Consider the following 25,687-nt stretch of genomic DNA (forward strand, 5'->3'; position numbering starts at 1 on the left):
TACACGCGATTTTGCTGTTCAAAATATTAACAGCCCATAAATTATTTTTCAAAGAAATTAAATGTGCTTGAATAGGAATTTGAGAACTTGATAGCTCAGCACTGAAGTTGCATATCGCGTCATTTATACCAAATTAAATCTCTTCCGGCTGCCGCCATGAAATAGTCTAATTTGGTACTACAATATCTAGACATATCATTCAGACGTGCCAAACGAATCTCATTTACGGGCTATCTTCACACATTTATCTTAGTATTACTCAGTCACCCTTAGTGAACACCGTAATATCTTTAATAAAGTCTTCTCGGGCTATCAGCTAGTTGGCGATCAATCGCCGACGATTCGAGGACCATCTGTGTCCTCATTTTCAAGGCTGTTGACTGTCGGCAGATGATCCTCGAAACGTCGGCGATTGATCACCAACTAACACGGATGATGGCCCGAGAAGACTTTATTAATGAAAGCCGCCGTGAAAGCTTCACACCATATACCATAATATCTCTTTGACACAGTATCTTTCTTTGAAAGCTTATATTTGCTCAGACAGTTAAATCCCTCTTCCTTTGTGGTTGAACCCAAAGGTTCATTAAAATCACAGATACCTTTGCGAGAGTGTGATATACGATAAATATTAATGATGTTAGAGTTGAAGCTTCTTACTAGCACGAGATTGCGTTGCTCAGTAGATATTCGTTTTATTCAGTTTTCCTACCAGAGTCCAGACAAAATTGAATGTCACGCAGTGAAGTATTTATTACCTGTTGTGATGACCGAAGTAATTACTGCTGGACGTACCTCCCGCCCTCGAAATGAAATGGCTAGTTTGAGTGTCTACATCTTATTGACGTGTTGCATTATCTAATCTAACCCTGTGCTATCTAACGATTTATTCGAGATACGACGAGTAGATTACTGTGTCAATTCTCATTAATTCATATTTAAGAATTTCATTTCTAATATTTTACGATTATAAATCGTATTTTACCTGTGTTATACGCGAGAATTGTCGTAGAAACTTCGAATAAATCTTTATTAGGTCACATCTACACAAACGTATAAGTCTATAGATACAGGGTTTACCATTGAAAATGAAAACCAATAATCAGGTACTATGGTACAACAGTGAATTTAAACGCAGGTCCATCCACGTATAATAGACTCTCCCATGATACTGGAGGTCACCCTTGTTGCTAGGTCGCTGCTCACGACAGATGCACAAAAGCTGCGCAAATGCAAAAATGGTGAATTCAACAGAAAAACTGTCTTCATTCTCAAACATAGTTTTGCATAGAAATCGTTTGCTGCTTTTCGTGATGAATTTAGCAGTGCGTATCCTGACAAGGAAGTAACGAATAAGACAACGATATACAAGAAGTGTTTGTCTGTGACACGTGCTTATGAGCGACAAAACAGCTGAAACAACTGTCATACCAATTTAAAATACTTCATCAGATGCAACAATTATATATTGTTGCGAGAATTCAGTGTTGATTGCAATTTTGTGTAGTCTTTTAATGCTTGAAGGGGTTCATGTGTATAAGTTATGGTTGCGTTTTAAGTGGAACATTCTGTACTTTGAGGTTTTACCATCCAGAAGCAGGAAACTCTCGAAACGACTTAGCTATGTCGTAAAACTTCGTATGTTGAAATAGCTTATGTGTAGCGAACGCTGTTTGAATCTATAATGGAATACTGTTTGTGATTGTGTGTGTTATGTATGACTGACAAAGTTTCTCAGTAATGATGCCAGATAGCAGAATGTTCCATTTAACAAGTGCGGCTACCGTTAGGAAACTTTTAGATGTAGATAAAGGAGATAAATTTACGAACGATTTTGGCTTAAATTAAAGTAAGGGAGAGGATAAGGGATGAAGACGCACAACAAAATATTCCCCGCTGGATTCCGGCACTTTCGTGATTAATTCTGCATATAATTTTCACAGTATCGGTTCCCATTATCACAAAGTTGTCATGTGTAAATAATACCGAAAACTTCGTGCCCGGCCATATTTGTAAATTTTAACGTATTAAAGTTCAGATACAAAATGTCCTCATAGTTAGTCTTATTAGTTATCGATATCAAACGAAAATCGAAATATAGATAAAGGGTAGTAGTCATTTTGACCTACCATACAATTATTGCAAAGATAGTCGCATTTTATTAGAATATGTTGACATACAAAGTTCTAGAAACCTGCATTATGAGCCACTAATGTAGATCCTACTTAAGAAGTTGGTACGGTTGCCATGTCGGATTCAGGATAGGAAATTGAAGGGTACAGACGTGGAGCGATCTCTGAAGACACCGATATTTGTGCCAGATTTTATGAAAATTTGTTAATTAGTTTATAAGTTAGGTTAGGTCAGGCCACAGACACACAGACATGGTAATTCTATAAACTTGTATTTATTTATAAGGTAAGCTACAATTTGTTACTTAGACTAACAGAGACGCTAGCTATTGGCACAGATGAGGTGAGTTGAACCCTATTTAACCTGCGTTTTAATACGATCCTAACGAAATTTATGTCTAGGGTGGTGGAGTCTGTTTTGGTTTAATTATCATGTGATCTTTTTCTGTGCTTTCTTTCTCCGAATCTTCTTTCTATTCCTTCCATTTCCTTCTTTTACCTTCCTTTCTGTTTCCTCTTCTTCCCATCTTTTCCCCAGCTCCTATGGGTTCGCTTCTCATCTAGCGCCCGAGTGAATGGGTCTATAAATTGGAACATCTTCAGCAAGCAGCCAACCAACCTAATTGCCACAGAAACCTTGTTCTACTAATTGACCTCTTACCACGAAGTTTCTGTACTACATCCTGTTCTATATTTCTTGTTTCATTGACGTATAACATTCACTTAGTCCAGGTGAACAACACGTCAGTTGAATTTTTTTCATGTAATTTTTCCAATGTCCTATTAACTTCAACTTTATTACAGTCTGAAAAGAAAAGAATTCTCGAATAACTTTAATCCGCATTCCTTCCTCGTGGTGAGTGCTGTATCAACTAGTAAGATTCATATTTGAAGTTCTACGGTACACATTTTAACATTGTTTCAGGAGATAAGGGGCGTTATGATTTCGGGGTCAAAACTCACAAAAATTTTACTAACAAATTCTAGGCACTGAAGTATCACGTTCCTCTGTAACATCGGGCACTTCTGCTATAAATTGAACTTTCTTCAGTACGTTCAAGGGTTTATGATATCTCGCATTATATTGCTGAAAGAATTGAGTTATCGTTGATTTTAAACTATGGATAAGAGATAGAAATGTCACGCTATTGTTAAGTAAACTCGTGTCTGTCTCGTTGCGTGCTGTGTTCTGTAATCTGCCCTTTCCTTTCTGAATGCAAAAAGTAGCGTGGAACTTTGAAGTTTATGCCTTATTCGGTTACATATTTTCGCTCTGTATAATTTTCGGTGGTCAAAGCTGCAAATAGACAGCCACGCATGTTGGGAGAAGTCTGATGAATTATTACTGATTTACTGACTTAACAGGTAGTCTCCAAAGATGTTTAAAGCATAAACAGTTTTCGTACGTGATCGATAGATCTCGTTCGTAGAATGAAATTTGTTAAAAATAACGCCTCATCTTCATTTTTATAAACAGTTGTTTTACTCATTTTTAAAAATCTGTCCCGAAAATTGTAACCGCTACGTTTCTTAATCTTACCGAACTTCACTGCAATCCATTCTCCAGGCACATTAAAACTTTAATTATATTATATTTCTTTCAGGAAATTAACCTCCTATTTCGCAAACCTCTACAAATTAGTATCTGGTCCCACACCACAAATTATTAACATTTCTTCTCGGTTTCCAATTATTGCTTAGAAAACAGCGAGGTGCATTACAGTGGCTGATATCAGCGGCGTTCTCCTGTTTGTGCATCATCGCATTCTTCCAAGTACACATTAATATATTGTTAAGTGTCTTATCGTTAATTATTTGTTCGTGGGCTATTATCGTCGTTTAGATTATCGCATTTGTTGCATGATGCGGGAATTTAGATAACTGTAGTTCTGTATCGATGTGGGAAAACTAATACTTGACGCGCGATCGAATCGTAACGAGCTACCCATAAGGGTCGCGGAGGTAGTCTTTGCCACGTCATGCTGAAAAAAAGAACTTTGTCTCAGTATTCATTTTTGTACAGCAGTTCAAGTCGTGTAGTTGAGTCCACAGTATGAGATAGGTGAAGATTTTGTTTGTGTTTCAAGATTTAGTTGTTGTTTGTATTTTATTCAAGTGATTCACTCGTTGGTGTAAAATGCGTTTTTCATGACTTGCAGAATCGTCATTTCCAACAACTGTCACGTAACCCACACACAAAGTTGTTTGCCCATATTTGTACTTTATTGCATTAAGGCAACAATTTTCTGAAACAGTTTCTTAAAAGACGACGTCAGATTCAGAACTTATCTCGCGACGAATTTCAAAATGAATATACCTCCCACATTCTATGATTATCATGTCATTTTGTGTATCTTGTTCACGCTGTTAATTTGTTTTCCTTATTTTGTATGCAGGGATATAGAATAGCTGTTTACGGGAGGGTTGAACTCCTCCCAGAAGAATTAAAAAGATAGATATTACCCTAAATGTATTTTTGATAAATTTTTGAAGTAAAATCGGTTTATATATACCATTATGCACCAGCTTAATCACATTTTCTTTTCCAGAGTTTTACTTAAAGTGTGCCAAAATAATTAAATTGATTATTTCCATACGTCACATTTTGATAAACTCTTATTAACGCCTTGTGGGACTACATTAGATAATAACAGGACATACAGAATTGTTCTATTTCAATGGCGAACCTACAGCCTTTTAAAATTAAAAATTGTTGTTATTTTTCAAGTAAATTAGTGAAATAATTAATTCCATGTTATTCGACTTATTTTACAGAGCAAAATGACACCAAACAACATGTCGATTGATTGATTTTTGTGGGCTAAACTTCCACGGGGAGCGCGCGAGCAAAAATTTGCATTTCAATTTACACTCCTAATTCACCAGCTTATCGGCATGTTGTTTGGTATAATTTTGTTAAAAAGAACGAGGAGAATATTATGGCGTTACTTACTTCACTCATAAATTTCTCGCACATTTAAAGTTCGGTGACATCAATTTATCAAAACAAATGCCTTATTTTTAGTGTTTATTTGCTGGTAGGAACTAAAAAACTAACGGAACAGCTTTACAGAAGAATGAAAATGTCCACCACCATCTCGAAGACTTCCTGTGTCCCGAAATTTTATAACAATTATGCTATGATATAATTATTGCGGATAATATTAAAATGTATCCCAAGGAAATAAGCTAAATGTTTGGTGTCTTTGCTTGATTAAGCACCACGCCATGTTGACTTATGCGGTATTGGAAGTACAGCTTCATGTATTTTTTAACGTCGTAATTAATGAAGATGAATGATCAGCTTTACGCTTCTGTCGCCTTGACCCGGGACAGCTCTCGATACACCCCTTTCGCCCCCCCCCCCAGTAGCCAGAAGTTGCGAAAATTTCGATATGAGACCACTTATCAGTTACAATTAATGGGGTCGCGTGTTACACACGTGCAATACACGTTTAGACTGTTGTTGCGATGAGGTAAAATATGTAAGATTTGAGGTTTTCACAGCGGTGAGTATGAAGATTTCCGTCTTCTGGGTTGTTGCGCTGTGTAGTCTGGTCGATGTTTACCAACGTTTCGGAGGTCATACTGCCTCCATTATCAGGGCGCCCTGATGACGGAGGCAGTATGACCTCTGAAACGTTGGTTAACATCGACCAGACTACACAGCGCAACAACCCAGAAGACAGAAATCTTCATACTCATCGCCCTGATGACGGAGGCAGTATGACCTCTGAAACGTTGGTAAACATCGACTAGACTACACAGCGCAACAACCCAGAAGACGGAAATCTTCGAGGTGAAATATCTCTGTGGAACAGGGCTATTAACGGGCTCAAATGCGTTTAGATTATCAGCTTTAAACAGTTAGACGTTGGCAACCCTGTGTGAGCCCGTGGGACCAGGTGAAACTACTGCATCCGGAAAAAATCAGCAATTCATTCGTCCTTGACAGAAACCTTCTAGCAGCAACTGTCGTGAACTGAATGGATGGTGATTTCGTAACCTGGTTTCCGCCCCAGCTTTGCACAACAAGTCATGTCGTTTCATATCAAATTATTAGACTGTTTATAACCCAACTTTCCTTTGAATGTTTCAGTGTTTTTGGCGAGACTAGCAGGAATCATAAATTAATCATTTTCCAATTCAGTGATCCATGTTGTGCTTAATTTGCCCTAGTAAGTTTCTAACTACATTAAACCTGCCAGATGAATTCCCAAAGTTCCGCACAGTCGATATATTTAGAACCACAGGATACGTTTTAACTGTTGACATGAAAAGAACTTTTGTACAAAGTGCAGATGTGATCCATCTGCATAAAATATATATCACTTGCCTGTTTCCAATTAGGCTATTCATTATTGCAATCAAACCACAAGGTCCTATATTTCGTGCAAGTGCCATGTTCGCACACTTTTTAAATTGTGTATAAAACAAAAGAAACCTCAACTAATGTTACATAGTTTACATTTATTGGTGCCCTTTATTGGTTCCCTTAAAATGAATTCTCACTGTTGCTGGTGACATGTTAATAATATTGATGGTGGGAAATTACAAATATAACGCGCCATGAATGCCTACTCATTTTTGACGTCGGTAGCCTACTAGGAGGAGTGAAGCAGTTTCTATTATTTCAGTTTCCTCGACATGTTTGCAGTGCCGCCATTTAATATTGTGTTGCCAAGGAACTTCCTTCAAAACCTGTACGTCAATAACAGTTTTGGTATGTTATTAATAAAAATAAAATGTAAAAACTACGTATGCCAATATCTTTAGTTGTTACTTTATATTAGGTCTTTCAGTTCATAGCCATTCTCATATTAATGTATATTGAATTAATGTAAAAATTCCTATATTTAATGCTTTGTTAATTGAAATGTAACGTTAGAAATAACTGATGTTATTGTTATTTAACGCGGACTGAACAGGGTTTTGAGATGGTTAAATTGACCCTCGTGTTCACCACCGAACTATACTATACCCTGTCAGGTCAATTAAATTTTGATCCAAATCGATTTTCCAGTGTTGCCAACATATAAAGATGAATGACACTTTTGCGGCCATGGTCACTGATGAAAGCTCTTCACGGCATTCGCTTGTTCCGCATGATTCTAATTTCGCAAAACCAATTTAGCAATGTCGGATCGGTAACCGAGACAATATAATAACGTACAGCGATGCATTTTGAAATACCACCCATGTTTCCGCAACTATCCTCATTGGCCACGCATGAGATTCTTTATAAAAAGAAACTCAAATGTCCATAATCGTGGTCACAAAATTTATTTTGCGTTAAAAATTTATTTATAAGAAGTTAGGCTGGAAAAGTACATTTGTTTGTGTAAGTCCAAGGTGTTATTAACTCGCATAGCTAACTTATGCCCTCAAAATACAAGAAGGGGTTTTGTTTGGTATAGTTATACAATATTCTTCTCCCTTAGTTTTCTAGTAATGTCGGCGTTACAAGAAAGCAAACAGTGAGCTAAATCATACACAGTTTACTGTCGTATTTGGATCTCTCTATCACATCACACGACGTACACAGGTTGAATGTAATAAATGCAAGTTGGGGGGGGGGGCATAACCGTTATCGACCGGTATGGAGATAACTAATTGTCGAAGTAACGCCATGTGGACGTGTACAATACATAGTTACCATAGACTACCAGCATAAGTAATTACACCCAAAAGACCAATATCAACGTCTTCATTGTTGTGAGAAACTCAGATCTCATACAACTATCTTAAATAACTCCACGGTAGAGAATCTTCCTTGAGAAAATGTATTTGATAGTAACTTTCATCACAGTGTTTACAAAAACCCGCCTATCATGTGTAGTTTGAATCTAATCCACACCTTCGTTTCATTAAGACTCATTTTAATGTTATCCTCCCTTTATGTGTTCCGACCAGAATTGCAAATTTATTTCTCATTTCTTATGTCTTGCCAATGTCACCTTCATTTATTTAATATTCACATTAGTATCAGTTAAAGCGTCCTAGCCTAACAGTGTCTTCAGGAAACAATGAAGAGCTTCATAAATGGTAGGTTTCACGAAAGGTTACAAATTATGAAGCTCCTCTTTGTGTAATTTTCTCTAGTTCCTCGTTACTTATTTGGCTGTACTAACTAAAGTAATTCTATCAAGTTCAAATATGTCCCGGGTAACATTGGTTTGAATTAAGACTAGAACATCGGCTATACTAACGAGGTTCTTCGTGGTTTTATTCACTTCCTTCAGGTTATTATCGTCGCAGATCCTTTGAGTAACTTCACTGCCGCTTTCATTTACAATAACTTATCATTGTCACATTTTAATCGAAGCCAAGTATCTTGTGCAATTGATAGAGCGGAGCGCATTTCACGCGAGATGTACTTACCACAGGCGGCATTACAGGTGAAATCACAAATGCACTGTGGCTGGAAGCATTTGCTTCAGATCTTGAGGAGCGTGTTCATCATAACACCACGTTGCACTGACACTGGCCACGTTGTCTCATTCTACCGCAACATGTGGGAATAATCATTCCTTGGACGTAACAATAAAGGCAGCGCCCCCCCCCCACCCCAAGCAATGGGTTGCTCCACGGATGGTTAACTCTGACGTAGGTTAATGGTGTGGAGTGCTCAACCACTCATGACGGCTTCTACCGGCCAATGTTGACTTCCAGTTAATTCTTCATGTTTGTAAAGCTACGCGTGACTCGGCTTCGTTTTTCTTTTTGGTTCCATAGAATGTGCCAGACCACTGTCGGCCCTGGTGTTTAGATTTGAAACGATCCATGCAGCTGACTTTCACAACTTCTTTTTTTGTTTGTGTGCGAAACATCGCATTTTGTTCAACACTGGTCGAAGGTACAGAGCGGTTAAAAATAATGTGGTTAACACTCCTGCTTCGATTTTGGATATCGCTGGTTCGAATCTCGGTCCTTACAAAAGTTTTTTTTTCATGTCAGTCTGTCCACCAGAGTTGGGGCAGTACTATAAAATGTCATGGTCGTTTCCCTCTGCATCCTTCGCAATTCACGTTCACAATCATTTTCAAAGTTCAAGCTAGGTAACCGATGCGATTGAGAAAGTGTCGTTTAAGAAAGGAAATATTCTGGCAGTTTTAACACCGGTTTTGTACGGATGCGTAATTTGGACTTTTACTGTGGTGATAGAACGGAAACTGAGGAAGCTTGTCCAGCAGTGTAATGGATACAGTTATGTTGCATAACGTGGACTTTTTTTTTACCCAGGACAAATGAAACAGGTGGGGTATGTCGTCCGTGTGTGGGACCAAGAAGAACTACATTTCGTTGGAAGTGTCATGAGGTGAGAGTGAACATGATTGACGATTCTGTTCAGGCGAATTTTGTGGTGACGGCTATGACCATTCGATTTTGTGATAGAGAATATATCGATTAGCTCTGTAACAATCAGCTGCTCAAGGATATCCCAATAAATCGGAGTGTAATTATCTTATTTGACCATATACGACAAACAGTTCACTTATGCTCTTATGTAATGAGTGTAATATACCAATCTGAACCGTAGTAACATTCGCCCAACAACACTTTATGTCATTATGACAGACAGGATGTTTAACTTCAGAACCTCAGAATTATATTTGTATTAATTATATGGGGCTATGAATGCACAGCGTTGAAGAAGAATGAATTCTGGGCTTGAAATTTTAAATACACAGTTATGAGGTTGGCTTAGGTGAATAAAACAGTATAATGGAATTTAACTCCAAGCCATTGAGGTCAGAGGGCACGAAAGGACCACTTTCAATAAATAATTTTGTGTTGTTTGATTATTATTAATTACTAGTACCAGACAAAGAGCAGTTCAAAGTGCTCCAGGTTGGTGGTTGGGGTGAGGCGCTAGCTGCCCTTCGCTTGTGAAAATCTTTACAGTTACTGAAAGAAATTTACCCACAAAAGCAAATTTACCGAGAGAAGTGGCGTTTAGGGACTGCAGAACATCGAACTGCAGTCCGAGTGAGAGCACAGTAACTGATTGGCTCCCAGAGGGCACGTGACAATAGATTCGCAGAAGCGTCCAAAACTCAGCCGCAATCGAAAGTGTCGCACATTTAAGTTGGAATTCCTGGAAAGAAAGGTGTCTGTGAAGGTAAATCATTGCGTCATATCAGTTTATGGCCGGTAAGTATGGATATTTGTGTGTAGAGGGGGTGTTGTGGAGCAGTTTTTTTAGATATCAATATTATACGAGGCACGCCTTATGACGCATTGCTTTCCGTGGGTTTCTGTATACCCTGACTTCATTTTTGCAGTTATTTTCTATTTTATGTTGTGTTCATTTTAGATTTAGTGTGCACAACAGAACTGAATGAACGCATAATCAGGAATCATGTGTATGTGTCCGTCTGCATGTTTCTTCATCGAAATTAGGCGGGCGACGAAATATTTGGATTTAAGAAGTGGAAGGGGATCGAGCTTTTGTGCATTCTCATCACTTAAGCCTACAGTTTACACCTTATTTTACATGAAAACCGAAATTAACTTTATCGAATTGATAAAATATGTTTGTCGCGCAGAAAATTAGTATTAAGACGAACTGCAGATAATGTTAAGATTTACAACTCTAATTTGAAACATTTTTCGATTAGATGAGCCTATTAAATGGAATACAGTAATAAATTATCAACGACTACGCAGCGTTGAAAGACGTTTGGGGTTACAATTCTTGCAGCAATGAATTGTGTGAACAAGGCCAGTGTAGTATGTAGGACTATGTAAAACAGGAAAAACGCATTTGGAAAACGTGCCCCCGCATCCAACGGAATTCAGTTGTCCGATAATTTAGTAGTTGTGAAGTGCGACTACTCGAGGTCATCAAGACGTAATTTTCTGAGGTTTCCCCAGGAGAACAGGTTTTTATTATCTTACTCAGCCCCTTCAGTGTCTGCCGCGTGTTTGCATGGATCCTGCGCAATCGCCCTGATGACGGAGGCAGTATGACCTCTGAAACGTTGGTAAACATCTACCAGACTACACGGCGCAACAACCCAGAAGACAAATCTTCATACTCACCGCTGTGAAAACCTTAAATCATACATAGGTTATATTTGTTAGTTTGTTTGTTCGGAATTGATTCTAAGTTACTATGAAATTTAAAGACCAAAAAACAAATTCAGAAACCCTTTTATGAAACTTAATACTAACATCGCACCACCAGACACCGAATTCTGTGTTTTTAAACTACCAATCATTAATAATACAAATATGGCGGTAACGCGAACGTTAGAAGTAGCGGAGACTGGCAATAGATCGCATAGGCACAAAGTTATATGAGTCATTTTTATCTGCGGAACAAATATCAGATATGGCTACGGAACAAAATTTTATGCGGTGGAAATTCTATTATCGACGGAAGACTAGCTGGGTGCCAGACCCTTCAGCCGCAGGAACGGAATGTGCAGCCCTTCGTAACTTCCGCTCACCCAACGATGCGAAGCAGCTAAACCGGTAATATGCAAATCCTTTTTGCTACTAACCTTTCAGCCGGCAAAGAAGTCGGACGACCTGGCGGCTGGCAGCTCATAGGACAGAGTGACGTTCGGCCTGATAACGCTGTCGTATAAACTTGGCTGAAGCTCGATAAGACCGAATAAACATTTGTTGCATGATAGCCGATTAAGTCCTCAGACACCGGTAAAATCCTGTTGGCAGTGACTTACAGGCAAAGTATCGTAGCCACAGTGGTTTTTTTCTCCCGCTGTTAATGTGCCCTCCGTCTGGGTTTGAGGGCCTGGTGGATATCCGCAGCACTGTAGCCATTTTGTCTGAAAGTCTTCTTGAGATGCCGGGATCTCCATTGATATCTCCCAAGTCTTGATCTGTCAGATGAGTGTGTAGAGAACAGGATGCCTTTGCGATAGGTGACGATAAGAACCACCTCAGGGGCTCACATGTGAGTACGGGACGTGGCTTACCCCGGACATCCGAGCTACACAGTGTCCGGGGGTATGGCCGATCCACCTGACTCCAGGGGATATGAATTTAAGGTTGGGGGTTGGGCTATAGGCTGACAACCTATCCGTGTAAAAGAAACATTGTAAGGAAATCGCAGAAAATCACGGAAGCCAAGACCCGATCTGGGTTGTAATGCACTTGATGATGATGGTGACGATTATGATGAAGGTAAGAACTGGCACAGAGATATAGATCTGTATGTGAGTTTTATCTGAACTGTATGTTCCAGCAAGCCATTGGGTTTTCCCTTATCCGACACATCAAGCTAGTGGGTTATCCACTTCTGTTTTCATCGTGGAGCTGTTGCTTTAGTGGATTCTGTTGATGTGTTTCTGGAGCTAATCTAGTTGTTTCTTACCATGGGGCCAGACTGCAAAGATGTCACGACACACCTGCACCAGTAGGCAGGTTTTACTGGAGCTGTACCTAACCTAACCTAACCTAACCTAACCTGTTTCTCAGCACCTTCCATGTAGAAATTGACCATAAATGGAACAAGTGGTGACACCACAGTGATTCCACCTGTCTGGCCACAGAATTTCCCGTTGTAGAAGGAGGTTGATGTGAGAACTTGTCAGAACAGATCATTGGTCCTGGCTTCAAAACGGTGTCCCCTTAATTGTAGGGTAGCCTTTAATTGGACCTTGGTGAACAGAGAGACATTGAAACTGATTAGGATGTCAGTTGATGTGCAGTTTCTGGATGATTGTTGTGTTCAGAGAGCAGCACTGTTGGACTCAGCATCCCTGCTGTGTGTTTGGGCAGGCAGAATGTAAGTGAACTGAAGTGAAATCAAGGGGGTTACAGTCAGAATGCACCCTGGTCTACTCCTGTTCTGCTATGCTATACGGGGACCGGTGTGAGTCAGTCTCTGGCCCATGGTCCCACGTTTAAGGTATATTCAATTCTTTTTAATTGGGTGGGTCTTTTCATGGCTTAGAAAGTGGGCAGAAGACCGTCACACGTTCCCGAGACTACTTTAGTGATCCATCATTCTTTTCTGTGTGTGATTAATTTGTGTTTTTGTATATATATACATTACATCTGTTTGATTTGTATAAATGATAGTTTTTAAAGGGCGTGGGCCTGTGTGTGTTCCAATATAGACATTTGGTAAGGAAACCTCTTCAACAATTTGTCCTCTAACCTCTGCCTCGAAGACGGCTCTGGGAGTCACCAACCCCCGATCTAATGGATACCGGGGTCGTCTGCCGAGTGTAAACTTTGACGGGGCGTGCCGCTAACCACTCACCCCCATCTACTGCCAAGGTTGACATCGAGTAGGAGCTACATCTCCTCTTCCCCAAAAACTACATTGGACTTTGCATAGCGTGTAAGCATCGCTTTTTAATTCTAATGTATACTCGAAAATGTTTGGATAGATAAATAAACACATATGCATCGCACGCGACTTACGTTGGTTTATTACACTAACTCTTAACATGAGGTTATAAATGCTCATGGTACTCATGTCATTTTCATTTATAAAAATAGTATTTTCTGTAAGAGAAACTCAATTTTGAGTTGCATATTATCTCCTAAAGCATGTAGTACAAATGTAATGGGCCTCTAACTTGATTTTACTATAAGTTTAAACTGCTTCATCACGACAAAAAATTACATCTCGCGTTTTCAGATAATGAAAAGTACGATACTAAAACTCGTAATATAAATTTTATGATAGATCAGAGAAATACTTAGAGAAAATGAAAATTATGAATCTAGAGTAATATTAAGTAAGAATTTGTTGGTTTAGGATATAAAACCGGAGACAATAGTTTCTCATATACAGTTTTTGGTTAGAGCATTAATACAGTTGAGACCAAGTCGGGAAGGGCTGTTATAAAGAAATGTACGATTCAAACAAAAGTCTGATTTCAAGTTCGATACAAGATTAAATATTTTCAGTGGATGCAATTACAATTATATTTTAAAACAACCAACGTGTATCAGTTTTATATACAAATTCGTGCTGGAAATATTTGTGCTTGTGCCAAATGCTCTCTCTCTATTTTAGATATTGCTTGCTTAAGGTGGAGACAGGTACAAGTCTACGTTCTGTGACATTCCCATACTCTGTGTGTGGATGATAGTCGGTATGAATGTGTGTAGTGATTCTAAATTCGTTACTGGCTGATCAATAGAATGAATTATCTTTTCATATCACACTTTATAATATGGAGGGGGGAATTTGTATTTGCAGTTTGATTGTATTATCTGAAATAGACAAGAATCTTGTATGATACGTTATGTACATGAAATTACATTCCATTAACCTAGGTTTTATTGCTTTCGGTTAGCTAATGTTTCAGTGCATTTTTTTAAAGCACGAGAGGTTTGACAGGATTGTATTACGATTGACAAGGATGAGCTGGGTTTTGGACTAGATCATATTACAAACAAAATGCACCATTTGAACCCATTTATGTTGTATAGAGTTGGTGGAGCCATTGGTTAAGTAATTAAAAAGTAACTAACTAACCAAACAATTATTCAAACGAATGTTGACAGAATTATGTATTTTATGGAAGTAAAATATCATTTATCCTGTTGTTCGCAAAGAGTATGTGGTACTGGGCATCGTATTATTTTAAACTCAGCAGTTCGAATCCTTCCTGGTTTTCCACAAGTCTGTCTAGTCAACATTCCAATCACATAACTTTCAATTGTTTGGCTTTGTAACACAACACAAATCCTGCTCTGCGTGATGCAAACTGACCTAGGGCCTTAGTCGACTGTGTAGCCGCCCGCGAGGGAGGTTGAAAGCCGATCAGAATTCAGAAGATATAATAGATGGCCGAGGGCCATCCTCGGGTAGCAGCCAGGTAAAGGATCTTCAACAAATGGGCTGTCTCGGGAAGTTGAGATCACAGAGCCAGGAAATGGATATCGTGCACATCGAGGCACGCGGTCATCAAGTTCGCTAGACTTTTGGCCTCCTTCGCCATCTTTAACGTCGTCGATCCCCGCCCGACGACGGAGCCCAGCGGTCACCCTCCACAGAGGACTGCGACGCTCAGTGGCGATCACTCGCCGACGATCTACTGGTCGCCCCCAAAAATTCACCCTTAGCAGGTCCCGCATTGTTAAAGCTGGCTTACAAGGGAGTGGTCCGGTTGGTCATGTCGAAACCTCAACTGAAATTTTGCTCGTCTGCAGAGTCCATCTAGTAATGATTGTACACAAAATTTCAGCTGCTGATACGCTGTGCAAGGGTGCAAAAAGATTGGAATATGTATATAAAATTCGCGCATACATCTGACGGCATTGCCCCTAGCAGTGACACGGAATTCACCGATACCATACAACGGAGAGCGTGGGCTAGGCGATACTAACCCGGCACATTTGTCGCAAGAGATATTCAGTAATGTCCGGTGTGAGAAATGTGGTCCAACTCAGCCCTAAAACTAGATGTGTTAGTCTCTCTTGACATATATTAGTTTTATTAGTAGAATTTGTGGTTCTCACGGTGGTAACTATGAATGTGGCTGTCTTCTGGGTTGCAGTCGTAACGCTACACCCCAGAACCGTCATAGTCTTACGTTGGTAACGCCGTCAGATATGAAATGGCGGCGTATGCTGAGTCGGAAAAGGAGGGAAGCAGCTGTTTTTCAAGAAGAATTGATAATGGTGGCAAGACTAAAGTAATTACACTCAAGAGTCTATTGTAAGGATAATATTATATTGTACTGTCTTAATCACAGTAAGCAAATTTTTATATAAATTACAACAGTGGTAGTGTAGTAATCTGTGTGTTATGTGGAGTATTGGCTTTTGTTATTCGATAACTTTACACTGTTCACTTTCTATACATCAACATCATCAGGTTCAGTTGCTTTTTCTTTACTGTATTGTATTTTCTCCTCTCGATGTCAAGAAATGACGAAAAATGAATATGTTAAAACTTTTTGAATTGGTTAAAAGTTTCTGCTAAAAGTTTTTTAAAAATGTTTTTGCTGAGATTGGTCAGTGCTGGTGTATTTTTGATCTGTAAACAGAAAGTTTTTATACATATGTGTGTATATGATGTGTAGTAGTAAGAGTGTTGCATTATCTGAGTTGTTTGTGTTGTGGTGCTTTGTTCCAGAATGATGTGAGGTATGATGCATCTGTCTGTTTTATTAGCAAAATTTCTGAACAGTATGGAAAAATGCTGCACACACAACACAGTAAACCGCCTTCACTCCTAATAAGATAGATGCATCATTGTACAATGACTAACCACAACTCAGGTAAGGTAATACTCGACTACTGCACATCATATACACATATGTACATATCACATTTACTAATTTAAACATTTCTGTTTACAGATCAAAAACACAATGGACTTGAAAATTGCTGTCTTCTGGGTTATAGATGCATGTAGTCTGGTGGAAGATTACCAATGTTTCAGAGGTCCTTGCTCCCTGCATGATCAGTATTCATCATCACTGCACTAAGTAAGTGGAAACGTTTTAACTTAATATTCTATCATTATTTTTTGACATCAGAAGGAGACAATATGATCACCAGTGCAATGACATATTTATTTATAGTTTATTCAGTGATGCAGTTTCTGTAGCTCATACTATGTAACATTGAATGAGAGGATGACAATGAATAATGAATTGTAAATGAAGGAAACATTGACCTGGAATTAAGAAAATTTTTTCTGAAGTTATATATTTGGAGCACACATTTTGAGATACCTAGGATTGGTTAATTTGGTAATGGAAGGAACAATTGAAGAGGTCACAAAGATTGGAATATGTGACGCAGATTTTTGAGGATTTAGGCTGTAAAAAATATGTGGAAATGAAGAGACTGACGCAAGATAGACGAAAATTGAGGACAGCATCAAAGCAGTCAGAAGACTGATGCCAAAGAGAGAGAAGTGAAGGAAGCGGTCATGGCATAATTTAAGTTACTATCACAGCATTTACCTGGAAGGACTGAGGAAAACTGCAAACACTTCTGTCAGGATAGCCAGTCTAACCACTCAACCATGACATTTGGTAGCAATGACATAAAAGCAGGGATTTGAATGTAATGGTGGCCACAGACTGAAACATGTTCTAGTGAATGGACAATGAGCTGAGTGTGCAAGTGACAAGCAAGAAAAACCAAGAATTAGCGTAGAGGGTTATGTAAGTTCCAACAGTTTTTTTTACCACAGAGCTTATGTTACCTGAAAACAAAGACTGTCTGAATGAGATGTTGCACCCATTTGTTTTATGGAATAAATATTGGACAATTTTGCAAACAAACTGTAAAATGGGTTTGTATGCTGAGTGACAATACAGTATCATGCACTTCTCTTGTAAGCAGCTGTTAGATGGTTCGATAGTTCATATTCATTGTGTTCAAAACTGTTTGCGGTTACACACAGTGTTATTCCCAACCCACGTGAGAATGAAAGTCGGTAAAATCAGTGGCAGTGACCCAGACTATGAGCAGAGGCGTGTTTCTGACTTTTCTGACTTTACTGATTCAGGTGGTATTGTTAGTTTAAAAGAGTTACAAGTATCTTCTACTGATGATAACAGTTTGGAAGGAATTGTGATACTCCTCTTGCTACAGTAAGCAAGCATACACTCTGTTCAAACAGATGACAATTTTCAAGCCAGAAAACTAATCCATTATTCATGTAAAAATTTAAATGAGTGCTTATCAGAATTAGAGACATTCCTCAGAGTGTTTCCCAGTAGTTTATGTTCATATCACAGTGCGCTAATGAATGGTTGGACGTCATGGAGGAGTCTACTAGAAAGAAGAAATTATATGAACAGATCCTTGGAAAATAAAACGGATTGTTCGCTGATCATGTGCCACACCATGTCCCCGAACATTCACTCTACTGGTCAAAGAATGGGGAACATAACAATGAAACAGTGTCACGAGATATATTTTCTCCAAATTTTACTTCAAGGACCCAAAACAGCTGCAATTTATCAGCAGAATCTGTTAAATTGAATAAGTAACCTCAGTTGTTTGGAGAGTATGTACCAGACAAGTGGATTAGGTAGGTGAGGGATGAAAATGTGGGAAAGGTGTGATTCAGTTACTGGATGCACATATGATATGAGCGTGTACTCTGGAGAGCAAACAACAGTTATTGAAGGTACTGTCGGAGAACGAGTTGTAATCAAAGTACTTTAAACTGTATCTGAACCAGATGTTCCACTTTGCTTTGGCAGATTTTAAAACAACCAGTGTGCTTGACACATATCCTTATGCAGCTGTTAGAATCTGCATGAGAACAAGGACAAATGTTTCAGAGTTTCCTGAAATTTATAAAAGAGAACACTTTATGTTCTTAGTAAATGAATCAGGTACAGTGGCCATGAAATGGTAAGGTACTAAGGAAGTAATTGTTATAAGTAACTGCCACACAAGTGATTTAGAAATAGCAAAGTGCAAGTTGAGGGATGGCAGCAAAATACCTTGTCCAAAGGCAGTTTTGTTTAACAGTGACTGTATGGGAGGTTTGGATGTAGGTGATCACATGACAGAAAATTTGCTAAATGTTGGAAGAAAGTATTTTACAGATTTCTCATGCCATCAGTTGTAAATGCATGAATGGGTTCTGTCTGCAGAGATAAGATGAGAAGGGAGGCTACTACTTTAGTTTCTTGTTGTTGTGACTTAGAGCTTTGTAGATTGTGGAAGAAATGGAATGCCACTAAAATGGCATGAATCCACTGGTTAGTCTTCAGAGGGCTCTGCAACAATATGCAAAGTTTGTGACCATCTCCCTGTATAAGGTAACACAGGGAGATGCTTTGACTGCTCTCAGTATAAGGAAGCACGCACATTAATCTAGGCGAAGTTGAAAAGGTGATAACTACACATTTTAAATTAGTCACTGGTGTATGTTTTTGTATAAAAATTAATTTAAATGAACAGTTTAGTTCTTGCAGTTGGTATAGTTTAATTTTCAGGATTTAATATTGTTCTGCTGTTGTTTGTCTTAATGAGTCAACAGGATAATTAATTCTCTACTGTAAAGTAAGATGTCACAATTAAAATTTAGGCCTTTTTTATTTCTTGTTATAAAACCATTAGAATGAGATTTATTGGTAGTTCATTTATTGAAATCACCATTTTAAGATGCAATAAAGTAGTCTCACATATCTTTGGAATAACAGAACAGAATGACTGAATGTAGTGGTTATCCTTTGAGTTCAGAATAAATTATAATTTTTCAAATTCAAACATAGGACATTTATGTTTGTTTTATGAGGTGTGACAATTAAGTTCCTGAAGTGCCCTGTAAAAACTGTGTTTAATTACTCGCAAACTAATGGTCGCTGTCACTTCTGAAGTAGTCTTCCTGCATATCATTACACTTTGTGAACCGGTTTATCCACTGCTCAAAGCATATCTGGAACTCTTTTCGAATGCGTTTTAGGATGGTCATTGCATGTCCCTGAAAATCTGTGGCTCTTCAAAGGAGTCTTCAGTTTTGGGAGTAACCAAATGTGGTGAATATGGTGGATGGTCCAGTTTCAGTATCAATTTTTGGCCACAAACTCCTGGACAGCAAGTGTATCATGAGCAGGTGCATTGTCATGATGTATAACCTCATCAATATTACAAAATAACAGTGCTGGATTACTGCTTGGCCTTGTTGAGCAAACTCATAGTGAGCAGTGCTGTTATGATCAATACAGAAGAGGAAAACAAACAAGCATTGTCTTCATATGACCCTCCTTAAAACTTTGTCACTCACAGACACTCAACATTTTCATTCAGTGTGACATTTATGCAGTCATTGCACGAACATAACTGTCATTCCTCAGAAGGAAAGCCTTGTCCTGAACTGCTTGAGACACATCATTCACACACACACACTTTTAATGATAATGTATAGTAATTAATGTAGTCTACTCTGTAATACATGGAGGATAGCCAAAAAGCCCTTATATTGTGGATTCAAAGAACCTAAAATATAAATGAAAAATTTGAAATACTTTGAAACAACATTCACACTTAATGTGCGGTGCAAGCGTTGTTATTACTGAGAACTGTGATGTGTATGAACAACTGTTTGTCCATACAAATTAAGAATTTTCATAAGTGATAAACCAGATTTTATGAAATCTGATTTTGGAGAATTTCATGAACAATAGTCAAGTCGTTCCAGTTTTTATTGATATTGGACAGTTTTAATGACCACTGCATACAGAAGCATAAGAATTTCTTCATGTAATCTAATCACATTAGATAAAATAGAAATAAATGCTCCAGTTGTTCCAGTAGGAAGTCATAATATTCTCATATGAAATTGAAATTATGGTTTTGTGTGTTAAGTTCGTTAATGGGTAGGACCCCCCATATATACCTGGCCTGTAAGCAAGGCAGCTTTATGTTTACTTTACTTACCAGTTAACCTGATTTAAATTGTTTATAATTTTCCTCAATTTCTGTATTCAAACATGCTAGTAGTACCTTTATCGATGCTGTGGCAACTTCGTACGTGATACTCTATCCATCTCATTCTACATATAACCTCAGCATCATAAAATAATCTTATCACTCAATAAGTTAATCTCCATTAGTTTTGCTGGAAGGTAGTGTCTGCGTATGAAAGAACAGAACGTACCAGTCCTCCAGTACATTATAATTATTATGCCCCATTTATAAAGGTATAGAACTTCATTTACACATGGCATTCCTTAATAGTGAATACCCTACCCTTAATCACAGCTTCAGACTTTGAAGCATTCTCTTAATATTGCTGTAGGAATTAATACAGTCAGCAAAAGAGACTGCCAAACCAATAAACTAAATTAAATGACCTTCTGGCAAGAGTATGTCACAAGTATCACAAACAGAGAAGTGAAATGTTGGAATGCTTCTCTTCTCACTGGGCAGTGGAGTCAAGTTTGGAGTTGCTGTTTAGAAGCTTGTCAGGTACATTGCTCTTAACATTTTTTATTGTGTATTACTTGAATACAGTGTCATGAGATCTGTATGTATATAATGTAAGTAATGTTGGTTTAAGCTTGATTTTTTGGTGAGCGTTTGCAGCTGAAAAGGGATTTTAGTTCTTATTTGATAAATTTATGAATATGTGTTATTACCATTTCCATGGTTCAGTGACCAGTTGCTAAGGGATTTTTCTCATTATGGCATAGTAGTGTTTTAACTATTGCCACAGTAATACTGTTAAGGGAAGTCCACTGTGTACTCATGGTTAGTTCTTACTGTTTACAGGCTGACACATGTCTCTAAATGGGCTGTACTAGATAGAACTGAAAATGAAATTGTTAAAACCTCTGCAGAAAAATGTTGTGCTGTAAGTTCAGTTCACCTGTAGTTATAACTTTGTGACCTATATGGCCTAGTGTGATAAATACCGTGCATTAGTGAATGTTGTGACAGTAAAGTGGGTTGCATTTTTTGCCAGTTAAAGATCGACAAAAAATAAAGAAAATAAACAACTATATTTTTTAAATGATTAATTGTACAATCCATACTTTATTATATGTTGTATATATTTGTTTTCAATTGAAGAAATGTAAAAATAAAGTTTTAAACGTTCAGATATGCTACTGACAGACTTTACAGGACCAGTATTTTCAGAAAACTTGATTTTTTTAGGATTTAATATTCTTGATGGCAGCGAGTAAAATGATGATCACGTTCAGGGTTGTAGTCTGGTATAAAGGCCACAAATATCCTGTGTGGGTCTGGTCTGAACATATGAAGGAATGAAGTAGACCAGTAGAAGCCGCAGTGTTTCAAGTTTTAGTACGAAAGTTAATTTGATTTCACTGCAATGGATCACAAGTCAATAAATTTTTTTTTTTGACCTGCACTTAACAAGAGTGTACTTGGGATTTTGGCAATGCAAACATTTGAATGCTGCAAGAATGTACAGGGGCCTTCAGTAATTAGTGTGGATATAGGGACTCAGGTGTGCAAAGTCAAGTAACTAAAATATAAATTAATAAATATACTGCTTTGATATTTATTTATGAATAAACTTTGTAATATAATAAAAAATCTCACCAGAAATTTAAGTATTAAATTAAAATTTCAATGGACAGTTGGACTTTGAAATCAAATACTTTAATGGTTGCTTGCTGTCCCACTATACGCCATGTAGGCGCTTGAGGGGAGTGGAGGTATAGCTCCTACTCTTTCTTGACCTTGGCACTAGATGGGGGTGAGTGGTCAGCGTCACGCCCCGGCCGTACTTTACCCCCGGGAAAGGACCCCAGTACCCATTGGATAGGAGGCTGGGTGGGCTCCAGAGCCGGTCTGGACGCAGAGGCTAGAGGAAAAATCCTCTGCCCTCGTCGGGGATAGAACCCCGGACGCCCAGTCCGTAGCCAGTCACTATACTGACTGAGCTATCCCGGCTCCTACTTTAATGGTAGTTATTAAAACAAAATATTAACACAAAGTTAGGCATTGAACTCCATCATGTCAGATACAGCATGAGCAGGAATGAGCAATTTAACTTTCTTAACAGCAGTGGAATTTTTTATGCTACTGCAGGGTATCTGGCAGACTGTATATAGTAAAATTTTCTGGATTGTGCACATTATTGTTTTACTTTATTTTCACACACATAATTGAATCTGCATTGGAGGAAAGCTTGCTGTACAGGCACTTGCACATCATACTAAATAGATATTGGTGTACAGTATTTGTTTTGTGTTTTATGACATATTTTGTGTCACATAAACTCATATTGGAGTTCTTAAAATAGATCCATAAAAGTCTTGTATTAAGAGAGATCACCTGTCATGCAGAAGTCATCAGTAACATTTTTTGAAATGTTTGTTTTACTGTACAAGCACCTGCCAATTCATTGTGAATCAGATAGTTCAGTCAGATTAGTGACTGGCTACAGGCCAGACAAACGAAGTTCAATCCCCAACAGGGGCAGAGGATTTTCTCCCAGCCTCTGAGTACAGACTGGCTCTAAGGCCCACCCAGGCTCCTGTTTAATGGGTAATGGGGTTCTTTTCTGGGGGTTAAATGGTGCTGGGGATTGGTGCTGACCACTCACCCCCTTCTAGTGTCAAGGTTGAGAATGAGTGGGAGCTATACCTCCTCTCCCCTAAGTGCCAACATTGGCATGTAACCTGATTACTTTACTTTTACCCACCATTTCATCATGATGCTTTCCTTCATGACAAATTAATGAAAAATTCCTTCCAAACAGTTTCATCACTTTATTTTCCTCCCATTGTTTCATACTTTATCAAACATGTTGTAATGCAAAAAAAGTAATGGTAAGGTGTTTACAACAGTTTGGTTGTTACTGTAGCTGGGATCAAACTGAATTTATTGTCTGCATCACTGTCTTGCATGTATAAGGAAAACAAATTCATTTACTACATAATCCAAACACTTCCTGACCCAGGAGGTGAGACAGAGAGCTACAAAGTACTGTTACCAGGAAGTAATGTTAATAGTATGGGCAGTATATGCTTTCTTATTTGCCACCCTTTCCTTACTCATCTGGTTCCCTTGCCTTTTACTTTTAATAGATGTGGAATGCAGAGATTCACCCCGACTACCGTACCAGGTTCAAATCTTGGCCCAGGGATTGACTTTCCTGGTTGAAGTTTCTTATGGTTTTCCTCAGTACATGTGAACAAATGCCAAGATAGTACCTTGTAACCGTCCCTTTTCTTCCACAACACGTCACACTGCTTTTTTTTGGTATAGTCGTAACCTGGTTTGCTCATATGGTTACAGCTTCTTGACGTGGGATATGTAAAGATACAGAAAGGGATTGTTGATGATGGTGTGAGGTTGTCGGTGAGCACGAGTTTCCGACTCCCCGGGAATATAGGGGAATTAGAAGGTGGAGCAGGTTTTCTGCACAAATGGATAACAGTTTTTCTGTGTTGCACTGATGGACGACTCTTTATTGTTCCTTAATACACGCAGGAACATATATATCTTAAGCACTATTCACGGAGGCAGCTAGATGGCTCGGCTGTTCCTTTGTTCTTTCGTATGTTTGCTAAAGAAAAACACCCCCGCTCAACCGAAGGACCAAAACTTTAGAGCGCGCCCCGTAACCACGATCGCGCTTAAATACCCCTGCATTACGTAATTTGTTATTGAATTTGGCTTAAAAGCTGCGACCTGATTCGTTCCTCCACAACGGCGGGAACGCGCCTATAAGCTGAGCTCAAAGTCAATTGGTCCATCGCAAGGATGCGATGGTCGTAATGCTGTGATCACCCCGCATCTGGAAGGGATGAACACCATGTGTGGGGTGGCTTAAGTATTTTCTTTGTTGGTTTATGTTTGCCCTTTTTTGTTCTACTTCAGGCTCCCTTGGGACAGAAAGAATGCCAAAGAGGGTGACCCGCAAGTGGCCATCTGGGCCACATTCCTTCAACTCAATGTGTTTAACAAAGCCAAAATTAAGCATTCAGTCTAATTTAGGTGAAGTAAGGCGTTCCAGAAATCATGTAATTACACCTTCGTTTTTCTTATACACCAGATCAACTTGCCGAAGCCTGTTTTACCTTTCATCTCAAGGCCCAGTCCGTTCGGGAATTGAACCACAGACCTGGACTGGCACAACACTCCCCCTTGAGATGAGATGCGCTTTTGACCTACAAACAGCCAGCCTCATCTCAATTGCCCGTGACAGGTCGTTACAATATTTCACTTAACACCAGACCATTCCAACCCTCCTTCTACTGAAACTCAAACCCAAGCAGCACATCCAGCTGTTTACTGCTATTGCCACGTGGTATGCGGCGGTTAGCGTAACGGAGTAGGCTGTTACATTTATGCAGCTCAGATCTGGTGTAGCAAAAAGAAACACACACACAAAACATTTGAACATGAAAAATAGCTGAACACTATCATGAATACTAAAAGAAATACAATGAACACCATCTCTTTACACTTTTAAATCTACTTAACATCCATTTAGGTTTGTAAGTACTACTCTATTAAGGTTGGCGTCATCCGCCTACAAGATATACTCAAACTTAACTACTCAGTTAATTGATTAACTTTAATTAGAATTATACTAACATCTAAGGATACATTAGAATTACTGGCACAGTGGCAGTAAAATCCAAGGCGTTCAACACAAGAAAACTGATCTGTCCCAAACAAAAACAAAAAACTTTTATAGTTCTATAGCAGGCATGCTAACATACGAGCCTATGCAAAACATGGCATCGGTTTGTGGTCTCTCTTTCAACCCTTGCCTTCCGCTATCTAGTCCTATATAGCGTCTCCTTCGTCCTTCAAATACGGTTTCAGCGCTAGCTTATTGAACACACCGCGCCTTCCATCTAAACCCGACAGTTCGTATGCCGCAGGCGGGATGACATTAGTAATCTCCCATGGTCCATCATATACCCTGTCGAACTTGCTCGTCTCACCAGCCGCCGCATCCGACACAGGCTGGCGCTTCGCTAACACTAAGTCGTTAATCTGCGGGTTCCAGTCAGTCTTTCCAAATTTGCGTCTTTTGTTTCTTTTTGCACCCTTATGCTTCATTTTGACGTAAGCTTTGAGGACCTTGCTCTGAAGACTTTCAGTAGGCGGTACCTCGTCTGTTGACTTTGATAGGAGTTTCGCGAAAA

General features: G+C 38.8%; 1 protein-coding gene and 1 long non-coding RNA gene across 23 annotated transcripts in view; one reads left to right on the forward strand and one right to left on the reverse strand.

The window, feature by feature from the left end:
- Positions 1-11,720, reverse strand: part of qua (villin like protein quail) — a 37,491-nt gene extending 25,771 nt beyond the window's left edge. The window contains exon 1 of one of the 3 annotated variants that reach the window (XM_022066256.2): positions 11,642-11,720. Coding sequence is in view for 1 of the 3 variants with exons in the window: in XM_022066249.2 (XP_021921941.1) it covers positions 8,514-8,525 (12 nt within the window). In the remaining 2 variants the exon portion in view is untranslated. Of the gene's footprint in view, positions 1-758; positions 855-8,513; positions 8,665-11,641 lie in introns of those variants that run through there. The other 2 variants (XM_022066249.2, XM_022066264.2) reach the window with 2 other exon arrangements.
- LOC110830929 (uncharacterized) overlaps positions 1-25,687 on the forward strand; it is a 45,972-nt gene that overhangs the window by 16,792 nt on the left and 3,493 nt on the right. For 2 of the 20 annotated variants that reach the window (XR_015536360.1, XR_015536361.1), the window contains exons 4-6: positions 13,226-15,822; positions 16,207-16,351; positions 16,433-22,153. This is a non-coding gene — a long non-coding RNA (uncharacterized LOC110830929). The other 18 variants (XR_015536371.1, XR_015536368.1, XR_015536358.1 and 15 more) reach the window with 18 other exon arrangements.

The sequence above is a fragment of the Zootermopsis nevadensis genome, unplaced genomic scaffold (assembly GCF_977971745.1).
Source record: "Zootermopsis nevadensis isolate Lab colony 2312 unplaced genomic scaffold, Znev_1.0 Znev_ptg000022l, whole genome shotgun sequence".
NCBI classification, from domain to species: Eukaryota; Metazoa; Arthropoda; class Insecta; order Blattodea; family Termopsidae; genus Zootermopsis; species Zootermopsis nevadensis.